Raw genomic sequence first — 13121 nt, 5'->3', positions numbered from 1 at the left:
AAATATACCACTGCCTCCAATGACACACTTTCATAGGGCCAGGGAAATGTGATATACCATACTCCTGAATATATAGATTCCTGAATGACCATAAGTATGGCAGGTTGGACTCTTGGGTTGATGATAGTGAATTTTCCACTGAATGTTAAAACTTTAACAATGAATCTGTTTTTGTTCCACCATTTTGTGCAGACTAATATTAATACTGTATCTTTGTCGCAGTCAGAGCTCAGTTTTTCTTTAAAAAAAACAATAGCGGCAAATTGCATAGACATAGAGCTAAAGGTTATTTCTGGGATTATCCTTAGGACTGATTTTTTAGCATAACACCCCTTCATTGTTTTCTTCTCTGTGTGGCAGTTTCCTAGCCACCCACTCTGCATGGAGCTTCAGTCTGGCCCCACTATAGTGAATCTAGTTGGCTACAGTTCCTTATAGAGCTTATGTCCAGTATTGCCATTGTGAAGGGAAGACCAGTGTTACATTTCCTTCATTAATTGTTCGGACTGGTAGAGATCCCAAAAGGAGTAACACGCCAATCATAGAGCAATGTCATATTTTAGCAAAATGTCACCATTTTCTAAAATCAGAAATCCCTTTTCTGCCTGCAAAAATCCCTAGGTGTAGTTTAGGCACTTACTTACTTAGGACTAATTCACATATTATTTTTTATCTGCCTGGTGCCCATGTGAACCCAGTGTGTATGCAGAAGGTTCCAGGGTTCCCTCTAGTGGTAGCTACAGGAAGCCAAAATGTAATTAGCTGTGTGGTCGAGCAGTGGATTCTGAGATGCATGACGACCAAAAACATCTCTGCCTGCCATAAACATCCAGTATACCATGGCAGCACAATACTAGAGTCTATTCACAATACAATAATACAATGGTGTTTTCAGGTGATATCGCAGTGTAGATTTTACATGAAATTAAGCTATAAAACAGCTTTACAGATTAGCAGTTGTCCCATTTCTTATCAGGAGATATAGCTATGGATTACACTGTTACTGTAGGTTATCAATTATTTGCATAGAGAATATTTTATGGGTGTGATGATAAAATGAAATAGAATTTGTTAGCTGAATAGTCTGTGTTTGCTGTTTTGGTACAGGACTAGCACATCTCTTCTCAGTAGAAATGATAGAACAAGTATTTTGATATGTAAAAGCATCAGCAATAAATTAGCACATTGCTCTGATGTATCTCCAGTTATTCTGAATAATTTAAATGAATGATATTAGTCAAATATTCTGAAAACTGTTATCTAATATCTATCTATCTATAGTATGAAAATGCTCATAGCATGAACTTCTCCCAAAAGACTCCATACAGCCCAATTGAATCTCCAGTATACAAGCTGCATAGAAAATGCAGGTAGACCTTGTGTTCCCTGTGAACCGTACATGCTTATCATGTGGAAGGAAGACATGCCTGAGCAGCATTGACATGTATGCATTGCTTATTTAATGGCACATGCATGGAGGAGGCAATGGCGCTGACAGATTGATGGGATTTAAAGGTACAAAGGAGAGTCTAGACCTTGGATATCAGAACATCCATTCAGAATATTACCTTCTCAGGGGCAGAGAACTGCAGATGATTTACATCCAAGGGTGTGATCAGAGGCACAGTCTGAAATCCATCTTCACCAGAAGGCTCCTTACTGGTTTTGTCACTCAGATTACTCCCCAGCTTCACCATCCTTTATTCCTCTGTTTGCAGACCTGGTGAAAGGAGAAAGCCCGGATGATTATAGAATAAGCTACCTGTATCATCAATATATATATATAACACTATATATGACACTATATGACACTATATCATGCACTGTGCCTTTATTATACACATGATCAGCATACAGCATATGGCTGGCCACACATGCATGTACAGAAGCCTATGTGTATGTGCAGGCATCCTAGCACTATGCAGCCAGGGAGTGTCTCTGATACAAAGCTGCTAAGAGGTAACAATACTCACAATAAGACGTCTTTCTTCTAGGTCTATGGCCAGGCTGCAGGAGGAGAAGCAGTGAGCCCTGTCTGTGGTGCTGATGCAGACAATGCTCCTAGAACAGCGGCTTCTAAAAGCTACTAGAGGGGAATAAGGCGCCTATTGCAGTACCTGCTTCCTGCGGCACTCAGGCTGGAGCAGCGCAACTAGTCAGCTGTACACTGGCGCCATCTGCTGTCCACTATCAAAAACTACAAGACTTTATTCAAACCAATGCATACACAAAAGCACTGAACCAGCAACGCCCCCTACAGGGAAGCCAGCAAGATGCCAGAGGATTATTTAATTTTTATTTCCTTCATCTTTAATAGTAAACGTTATTGTGGCATTAATAATATATAACTAATGACTATGAAGCATAATATGCACGCTCCATGCACTCACAAGTAGCATACAATGTGCTGGGTGCTGTGGTTTAACAGCAGGATAAGAAATCTGCATCATGTTTCCTTGGAGACCTGGGAAGAGGCTACTTCAGAGGAGAGATGTAACCTAGACAGCTGGAGACTGGAGATGCTACAATGCAGGTGTCAGATTCATGAGGATACAGGGTGATCTATAGCTCAGGGAATGGGAGGGGAGGAATATTTATAGATCTGTACATAGACAAAATACGTATAAATGATGTATACCTCAATGGATAGAAGATAGATGATACATAGATAGAGAGAGAGAGCGAGAGATAGGAGATAGATAGATAGATGATAGATAGATAGATAGATAGATAGATAGATAGATAGATAGATAGATAATTATCAATAGAACATGTATAAATGATTGATACATCAATAGGTAAATAGAAGATGGACAGAAGATGTAGAGATGATTGATACATCAATAGATAGAAAATGTATCAATTATAGAGTGACAGAAGATGTGTATATCAGTTGATAGATTAATTGATAAAACATGATTGATACATCAATAGATAAATAGAAGATGTATAGATGATCAATAGATAGAAGATGAATAGATGATCAATGGATACACCATGTATAGATTGATTGATAGATCGACAGATAGAATATGCATAGATGGTTGGTAGATAGTATATAAGCAATAGATAGATAATGTATAGTTAATAGATACAGATGATAACTATATAGATGATATATGATATATAGAAGATTGATAGATAGATAGATAGATAGATAGATAGATAGATAGATAGATAGATAGATTATTTATAGATGGTTGGTAGATAGTGTATAAGCAGTAGATAGGTAGATAATGTATAGTTAATGGATACAGATGATAAGTAGATAGATAGATAGATAGATAGATAGATAGATAGATAGATAGATAGATAGATAGATGTGAGAAAGCTGGTGGATGGGGTAATATTTTATTTTTTGGGAACTTACCTTGCATGTGACCAGCATTTAGTAATACCTGAGGGCCTGACCCTGGAATCTTTGTCCCTGTCACACAGTAACCTGCGTTCATTTATTTCTTTTCTATTTCTTTACTTGTACATTTTACTTTACTTCCTGATGCAGAACCAATGGTTTCAGCACTTGTAAGCTCAGCACTTGATGTGAGTGCACTGTTCAGAGGATTTTACTGACAGGGAACAGATTGTTTCGGTCCTCAGTCACACTACGAGATCACCCTGTCAGTGTGACAGTCCAATCTTGCCAATGGCACCGTGTGCAGGAGTGTGTAGCACGTAAATGAATGGTCTCTGGGCAGCGAATGTGTCATGAGCCCATTACTTTATGTGGAGCTGGTGGAAAGCAGGGGTTAAGTTATCCAAAAACAAAGGTTACATATTTTACAATACACGGGCCAGATTTACAAACCTTGTCTAATAGCAGAACAGTGCAAACTTACACTAGACAGTCTAAAAGTGTGACAGATATTTGTATATATATTAGTTGTCTTAGGCTAGGTTCATATTTATGAAAAACCAAAAAACGAAACCAACCTATTATAATAAATATAAATCACTCCAAAAAAGAGAAAAATAAATATAAATTTATTGACATAAATTACAAAATAGATATCAAAAACAAGAGACTACAGCAGAGCAAGATGCAAATGCCGGAACAGACACAAAAACACAGGATAAAGTGCCCTAGGGCTGAATTACAGATACATTTACAACCAGTGCATAAAATACATGAAATACAATGAAAGATCACACATTTTTATAATCAGTAATCAAACCCTGCACATGGATGCACGTAAATGCTTGTACAAAGCCAAGCCATATATACTAGTATATTGTACCTATACCATATCACTAAGTCCACAATGGAATAAACAAGTAACATAATTTCAAAAATAAATACCAAGTGACATGATTGCAGACAAATCAGCCCAGGGACACCAGGAGCCCACCTCTACGTGTTTCGCCTAGCAAGGCTTCCTCAGGAGGTTCACATTTGTGCACGGGAAACCTAATCTGTATAAAAAAAAAAAAAAAAAAAAAAAGTTCCCTTTGGAAACCCGTGGACCCCATAGACTATAATGGGGTCCAAGTGGTTTCCGTTCAGTTTTCGCCCAAAAAAGGTGAAAAATGTGGAGAGAAAAGCACTAGAGATGAGCGAACAGTGTTCTATCGAACTCATGTTCAATCGGATATTAGGCTGTTCGGCATGTTCGAATCGAATCGAACACCGCGTGGTAAAGTGCGCCATTACTCGATTCCCCTCCCACCTTCCCTGGCGCCTTTTTTGCTCCAATAACAGCGCAGGGTAGGTGGGACAGGAACTACGACAGTGGTGACATTGAAAAAAGTAGGAAAAACCCATTGGCTGCCGAAAACATGTGACCTCTAATTTAAAAGAACAGCGCCGCCCAGGTTCGCGTCATTCTGAGCTTGCAATTCACCGGGGACGGAGGTTTCCGTCCAGTTAGCTAGGGCTTAGATTCTGGGTAGGCAGGGACAGGCTAGGATAGGAAGGAGAAGACAACCAACAGCTCTTATAAGAGCTAAATTCCAGGGAGAAGCTTGTCAGTGTAACGTGGCACTGACGGGCTCAATCGCCGCAACCCAGCTTTCCCAGCATCCTGAATGGAATACACTGACAGTGTATTCCCGTATACCCTATATATACACCCCCGATCCCCGTTCCAACGGTGTGCCCCCCCCCACCTTCACCCCAGAAATACCCAGCAAGTCCCCTAGCAATAGAATTGGGGCTATATACACCCACTATTTTTGCTACTGCCGTATAGTGCCATTGTCTCACTGGGAATTCAAAGAATATATTGGGGTTACATATAACTTCAATTCCAGGGAGAAGCTTGTCAGTGTAACGTGGCACTGACGGGCTCAATCGCCGCAACCCAGCTTTCCCAGGATCCTGAATGGAATACACTAACAGTGTATTCCCGTATACCCTATATATACACCCCAAATCCCCGTTCCAACGGTGTGCCCCCCCACCTTCACCCCAGAAATACCCTGCAAGTCCCCTAGCAATAGAATTGGGGTTATATACACCCACTATTTTTGCTACTGCCATATAGTGCCATTGTCTGACTGGGAATGCAAAGAATATATTGGGGTTACAAATACCTTCAAGTCCTGCCACTGCCATATAGTGCCATTGTCTGACTGGGAATGCAAAGAATATATTGGGGTTACAAATACACTCAAGTCCTGCCACTGACATATAGTGCCAGTTTCTGACTGGGAATACCTGGCCGACACCAGCTCTGCCCTCTCCGATCCCTCTGTGCTCTACAGCCTACACTTATTTTCTCATCTTTTTTTCTGCACTGCACATCTCTTGCCTACTTCCTTTGGAATCTCAGAAGTGGTGGTCTCAGTTCTGAGAAACACATCTGAGTCCCCCATGCAATATGCATTAAGAGAACCCTGGAGCCTACCATAGCATCAAGCCTGGCTAAATGCAGAGAAAGATTTTGGACCACTTCCAGAGATGGTAATTTCAGCGCTGCAGTTGGCAATGGATGGTGTAATGGGATTAGCTGAGGGATCGCTGTCTTGACCACTTTTTGGCACAAAATGAAAGTCCAATCCAGCCAAGTATGGTGCAAGGATATGATGCAAGGACACCTACATATCCATCTGTGACACATTGGGGAGTTCACCCTCATCCGCCCTTTTGGCCTGCACCATAATGCGCCTCTTCCCAGCTAAGCTAAGCGCTGAATTTAGGGACCGCCTCATGTTTGGGGGAAAGTGCTGGTGTGGACGGCACAGTGAGGTGGCGCAGTAGACACTCTGCCCAAAAAGGGCAGAGTGTCCCCCAGCCGGGACTCCAACATCTCCTGGGCCAGATTTTTGGAGATGAGGCCGTTTCTACAGCCTACACTTATTTTCTCATCTTTTTTTCTGCACTGCACATCTCTTGCCTACTTCCTTTGGGATCTCAGAAGTGGTGGTCTCAGTGCTGAGAAACACATCTGAGTCCCCCATGCAATATGCATTAAGAGAACCCTGGAGCCTACCATAGCATCGAGCCTGGCTAAATGCAGAGAAAGATTTTGGACCACTTCCAGAGATGGTAATTTCAGCGCTGCAGTTGGCAATGGATGGTGTAATGGGATTAGCTGAGGGATCGCTGTCTTGACCACTTTTTGGCACAAAATGAAAGTCCAATCCAGCCAAGTATGGTGCAAGGATATGATGCAAGGACACCTACATATCCGTCTGTGACACATTGGGGAGTTCACCCTCATCCGCCCTTTTGGCCTGCACCATAATGCGCCTCTTCCCAGCTAAGCTAAGCGCTGAATTTAGGGACCGCCTCATGTTTGGGGGAAAGTGCTGGTGTGGACGGCACAGTGAGGTGGCTCAGTAGACACTCTGCCCAAAAAGGGCAGAGTGTCCCCCAGCCGGGACTCCAACATCTCCTGGGCCAGATTTTTGGAGATGAGGCCGTTGAAGCCTTGGGCATGTGGGTGGGTTGCGCTGTACTTTAGCATGAAATGAAAGGCCTGGGAGATGGGGAGTTGCTGGGAAGAGGCGCATGATGGCGCGGGCAAAAGGAGAAGTGGCAGGAAAAGGGGAGGATGAGGGAGAAGTCAACAAAGTGGCGGAGGCAGATGAAGTGATGTCCTGGCTCGTCCTCTGGAGTGCATCACCAGCACTGTGAGCAGAGGCAGTGGCATGAATGGCGGGCGACGTTTGTCCTGCCGTTGCTGCCTGCCACTGATTCCAGTGCTTGGATTTCAAATGACGGTGCATTGAAGTGGTGGACAGGTTGCTCTTCTCTGGGCCCCTACTCGATTTCGAGAGGCAAATTGTGTAGACGACACTATATCTGTCCTCAGCGCATTCTTTGAAAAAACTCTACACCTTCGAGAAACGTGCCCTCGATGGGGGAGTTTTTCTGGGCTGAGTATAAAAGGGAACATCTTCGGAAATTCCAGGTCTGGCCTGGCTTCGGCAAAGCAGCTGACCTCTGCCTCTGGACATGTCTCTGCCTCTAGCTACCCTTTTTGGTGCTGCACCTGCCTCAACATCCACACTACTTTCCCAGCTTGATATCCGCCTTGTCCAGGTGGGGTCGGTGTCCTCGTCATCCACCACCTCCTCTTCCAACTCCTGTCTCGCCTCCTCCTCCTGCACAATGCGCATGTCAACTGGCTGCCCTGACAGCAACTGCGTCTCATCGTCGTCGATGAGGGTGGGTTGCTGGTCATCCGCCACCAAATCGACCGGAGATGGAGGAGACTCTAGTGTTTGAGCATCTGGACACAGATACTCGTCTGTTAGGTCCATGGAATCGCGAAATGGAGGGGCAGGTTGCGGTACAGTCAAAGGAAGGGAGAACAGCTCTGGGGAGCAGGGACAGTTGGGGTTATTGTTCTGGGAAGATTGGGAATTTTGGGTGGAAGGAGGACAAGACTGTTGGGTAAGAGGAAGTAGAGGCTGACTGGCTGGTGGACAATGTGCTTTAAGCGTTATCCGACAGCCATTGCAAGACCTGTTCCTGGTTCTCGGGCCTACTAAGGTTTGTACCATTCAGCCTAGTTAATGTGGAACTTTTGTGCAAAGCGCAGAACTTAGGGCCCGCCTGATGTTAAGGGACACACGCTGGTACAAGGCTCAACTCACCCTAAATGCCAAAAACACTGCTGGTGCAAGGCTCTACTCATGCCAAGGGCCTCAATCTCTGCTGGTAGCTCAGCTTAAGGTCATGTAACTTTGTTTGGAAGGGCTCATGTTAAGGGCTAGAAAAGTGAATTTTGGAAGGTCTTACCACATCACACACACACACACACACACACACACACACACACACACACACACACACACACTCAAAATGACAGTTAAGGGTGAGGGCTTTTGGATTTCCCATTGTCTATTCCATCCGTGGTTGTCATGGGGAACATGATTTAAAGGGGTGGTTGTTACTGTTTGTTGAGCTTAAATTGGGGTTTGTTTCCATCCATTTGGGGAGTAAAGAAGGTTTCCAGGTATTTTCCCACTTTGATAGAGGTTTTTTTGAATGTGTAAAGTGTGTAGTTGTTAGGCTGTGATGTTGGGGTAATAGAGGGTCTTTGGTGTGTTAGATGCCCCCAGACATGCTTCCCCTGCTGTCCCAGTGTCATTCCAGAGGTGTTGGCATCATTTCCTGGGGTGTCATAGTGGACTTGGTGACCCTCCAGACACGGATTTGGGTTTCCCCCTTAACGAGTATATGTTCCCCATAGACTATAATGGGGTTCGAAACCCGTTCGAACACACGAACAGTGAGCGGCTGTTCGAATCGAATTTCGAACCTCGAACATTTTAGTGTTCGCTCATCTCTAAAAAGCACTGCTTGCAGCAGAGAGGAGAATGGAATGTCCGTACAAAGACCGGGCACAGATGTGAACCTTGACTTACTTTGCACCAAATTTTATGCACAATTGTAGCAAATGATAGAATCCCTTGAAGTGATTTAAAAAATAAACCTGGATCATGGAAAATCTTCAAGTGTTTTGCAGTCTGGTGTTTTTCCGCTATGCTTAGGTTCTGTTCACACTAGGCTTCCCTTGAATGATTAAAATAAATAAATAAATAACAAACACATCAATAATATAAAAGTATAAATTTATTAATTTATTTATTAAGTGCAAAGCATGTCAATGGTGTAAAGAGATGAATTAATCAGAGTCTGGGTCTGCATCCATCTATGTCCTTTCTATTTGTTTGGGCCCAGTGAATAGGCATCATGACTTCATGTGATTTATACACCTATATTTTTATTTTTATTTATTTTATTTTTTTTTGCTATTATTTATTGTGCATATTGGAGTAAAACCCAGCCTCTAATTAATCTCTTTCCACCATTGACATGATTTGTACTTTACATTATTCAGCTGGATATTCACATTCTTGATTGGATCTCCTGACATGATTGCAATAACATCTTAGTTTGTAACAATATTTGAGATATTACTATATGTTTGTGAAACAATGTAACTAGGAATGGAGGTGCCCTGTGCCGAACTTTTGACATGGGCCCCCTCCAAGAGGGGTACATGGGCATGCAGGCTGTTTGTGAATAAGAGGGTGACGTGGGGTGCAGGGTGTGTATAAGCAAGAGGGGAAATGGGGGTGCAAGCTGTGTGTGAGCAAGAGGGTGATCTGGAGGGGGGAATTCCCCATTCCAACACACTCTTGCTCACCCACAGCCTGCATCCCCATTCCCCCTTCTTTCTCACACACAGCCTGCACGCCCATGTACCCCTCTTGCTCACACACAACCTACACCACCCATTCCCTCCTCTTGTTCACATAGGGCAGAATGGTGGGTGCAGACCATGAGTAGGAGAGGTACATGGGTGTGCAGGCTGTAAGTGAGAAAGGAAGGAATGGGGGTGCAGACTTTCTCACAGACAGCCTGCACACCCATGTACCCCTCTTCCTCACAGCCTATAACCCATTTCCCCCCATTGTACACTGACCTGTACAATCCGGGAAGCTCCGCCCACAAAATACACTGAGACTATGTTAGTAGATTAAAGGACCTTTGATGACGTCATGATGACGTGATGTTTCAGGTCCTTCAATCTACTAGTATAGATGCCGGCACAGGGCCTGGGGACAGCGGACAGGAGATAGAAGTTTCTCTTGCCCGCTGTCACTATGCAAGTTCCGGGAGGCAGGGGCCCGGACAGCAGGCGGCCCCCGCTTGGGTGCAGTAGTAAAGGCAGCAATTGCTGACTTTACTACTGTTAAAAGTTGGACTGTGGAGGAGGCAGCTCCTCTCCATCTTCAGGCAGCCTCTGGCACTGCAGTAAATAGGACCCGTTACGTGCTGGAGTTACACCAGCAGGTAACGGCCTATTTAAAAAAAAAATTGCAGCGGTAGCAGCTGTCACCGGGCCCGCTATTGTCCCCTAGTGTCTTGGGCCCTGTGGCAGCTGCCTCCGCTCCTACCACAGTAGTTACACCCCTGTATTTGTGATATTTTATATATCAATGGCACCCATTTGATTGTTCTGTCTGACTTTTAGTGTCCTGTTTGTTTTTGGCTATTTTCCATCTTGCCCTGCTGTATAATTATTATGATTTGATATTTAATTAATAAATGTATACTTTTATATTATTGGTGTGTTTGTTTGTTTGTTTATTCTGACCATTTCTTTTTCAAAGTATTCATATGATGAAAGTGTTGGGTCAGTTTGTGTACCTTAGAGGGAATACATGTAGTTTCCCTTGAATGATAGCCATATCAAATCCACTTTAGAAAAGGATTCCATTGAATGGCTCTCAACATTAATGTCGCCAATGGAGCTCTGTACGAAAGAAAAAACTGTGATTTCCTTTGAAACACTAGTCCAGGTGCTTGAAGTGCCATATGTTTTATGAGCAGGAAGATGTGGGCACTCCGGTGTATTACAGATGTGCTTATGCATAATAAAGAACAACATATTACGCATATAAGCTCCCAAGGCTTTCAAATCACTTGTAAAGTCTTCCGCTCAAAATCCTAAATAAATCCCCAGACTTAGCGCAAATCCTCCCAGTTCCCATAAACTTCACGCATTATAAGCTAACAGAAAACTTTTTATGGTTGTATTGTAAGAGCATCAGTTTAGGATGTGAATTATTTTACTCTGTGGAAATATTCCATGTTAGCCTTGTTAATCTGATGTTTACTAATATTGTCTAAGACAAACGCAAGTGCAAACTTTCATCTTTAGACTTTAGTCTGACCACCTATCAAATGAAAAATGTGGCGCACACTATGACATATTAAGTCCCGTCTCCCTTACTGCAATGTCACTACATTTCCTGACAAAGAGTATCTGAAACACATAATACGTTAGAAGTAGAAATGAGCAAGTACTATTCGAAACTCCCGTTTCGAATAGCACGCACCCATAGGAATGAATGGACGCAGCCGGCACGCAGGGGGTTAAGCCGCTTCCATTCAATTCTATGGGTGCATGCTATTCGAAGCGGCCGTTTCGAATAGTACTCGCTCATCTCTAGTTAGGAGGAATATATCACCAATTTATTTGTTAAAACCAAACCTCAAATCCGTTATTATTTTTCGGATTGTATATTTTTTTTGTTTTATTTTCTGTACAAACTAAAGGCGCTTCCATCTTGTCTGAGCTTCTCTTCTGTATTTACTGATATGCTTTACAGCAGTCTCATCCGCAGGTCTATGAGTGAGTTTGCCATATTGTTGACTGCTGAAAAGAAAACAAAATTGGCAAGTTTCAGTCTAGTATTAGGCTAAGTGGCTAGAGTAAAAATTGCAAGCTATATAGCAATCCCTTTTTATTTTATATATGTTTGAATATGTTTAACATAAAAACTTGGTTTAAAATGTCGGTCATTTTCTTACTGTGTAGGCTGAGTACACCGAACTTCTCCAGCCAACCTCACAGGCTGGACATTGACGAGAGGGGCTCGCATGGTAACTGATGGTGGTGGTAATTCTTCCCCCGGGGGAAAATGGGGCAATTCCAGTTGTAGAGGAGTCATCTCTGACACTGAGCTATGTGGTGGTGTTCGGAAGGACCTTGATGGTAAGCACAAGAATAACTCAGGAGGCAATGGTGCAGTTGAACCAAAGGGAACTTTACTCATGGAACTCAGATCGGTGAACCTATGTAGCTTCCCCATAGGAGTAGTACTTTACAACTGCTAGGCTGCACCCAGGTTTGGGATGAGGTATATCCAGACTGTGGTGGTGATAGGGAGCCTTTACTCCACTAAAAATAATTAATGTACTTCGCCTCTCCCAGTGTATAGAGACCTGGGGGTTCACCACAATGAAGTTCCAGGGGTCCAAATACCTGCATGCCAACTGTTATCCTCCTATTAGGTACACACAGTCTCTGCAAAATGGACAGTAATATCTTCCCTGTCTCAGGGCTGTCTTCTGTGGAAAGTGGGTTATCATTTTCATCTCTCTCAGGAGCTGTTGAAAACATGTCAGAGTTCTTATTACATTGCCAGCACACACTAGACCAGTGATGGCGAAACTTTTACAGACCGAGTGCCCAAACTGCAACCCAAAACCCACTAAATTATAGCAAAGGTTCCAACATGGCAATTTAACCTTAATACTGTGTGAATCCACAATTGTGAACAGTTATGGACCTGCAAAATACAATCGTACTACTCGCTCATCTCTATTTATCAGCACAAAGTGCAAATAGCTGAAATCTCCTGCATTTTAATATAGTATATGTACACAAATTCATAACAGTTGTGAAGCCATGTCATTTACCAGGATAAAAAGTAGCCTATGTGTTAATCAAGGTTACAAACTATCTATGTGCCAAATTTCATCTGTTCAGCGGTTTTTGCGTGATTGAGTAAGAAACATCAAACCCACACTTTCACATTTATATTACTAGCCCCTGCCCGTGACTTCGTCTGCGTGTTGTTGGCTGGAGTAGATCAGATAATATGTAAATGCCTGTATACAATAGACCATAGGGTTAGATGTGTGTTTACATAGTGAGATAACAGATCTGGCTTTATCAGAAGCTGAGATGAGCTGCTGCAAGAGCAGTGTAATATAATATGTGAACATAAATTCATAACAGTCGTGAAGCATGTCATTTTACGAGATTAAAAGTAGCCCATGTTTTAATCGAGGTTACAAACTATCTATGTGCCGAATTTCATCCAAATCTGTTAAGCTGTTTTTGCATGATCGAGGAACAAACATCCAAACT

The 13121-nt window shown here is 42.9% G+C and overlaps 1 protein-coding gene across 1 annotated transcript in view; it reads right to left on the bottom strand.

Moving 5' to 3' along the window:
- Positions 1–2134, bottom strand: part of NSG2 (neuronal vesicle trafficking associated 2) — a 54476-nt gene extending 52342 nt beyond the window's left edge. Inside the window, exons 1-2 of the mRNA XM_075274728.1 lie at positions 1974–2134; positions 1569–1720 (exon numbers count right to left, since the gene is read on the bottom strand). Coding sequence (XP_075130829.1) covers positions 1569–1697 — 129 coding nt within the window. The 5' untranslated portion in view covers positions 1698–1720; positions 1974–2134. The remainder of the gene's footprint in view (positions 1–1568; positions 1721–1973) is intronic.
- Between the last annotated feature and the right edge of the window lie 10987 nt (positions 2135–13121).

The sequence above is a fragment of the Leptodactylus fuscus genome, chromosome 5 (assembly GCF_031893055.1).
Source record: "Leptodactylus fuscus isolate aLepFus1 chromosome 5, aLepFus1.hap2, whole genome shotgun sequence".
Classification (NCBI taxonomy): Eukaryota; Metazoa; Chordata; class Amphibia; order Anura; family Leptodactylidae; genus Leptodactylus; species Leptodactylus fuscus.
This window is presented reverse-complemented; position numbering and strand designations above follow the sequence as displayed.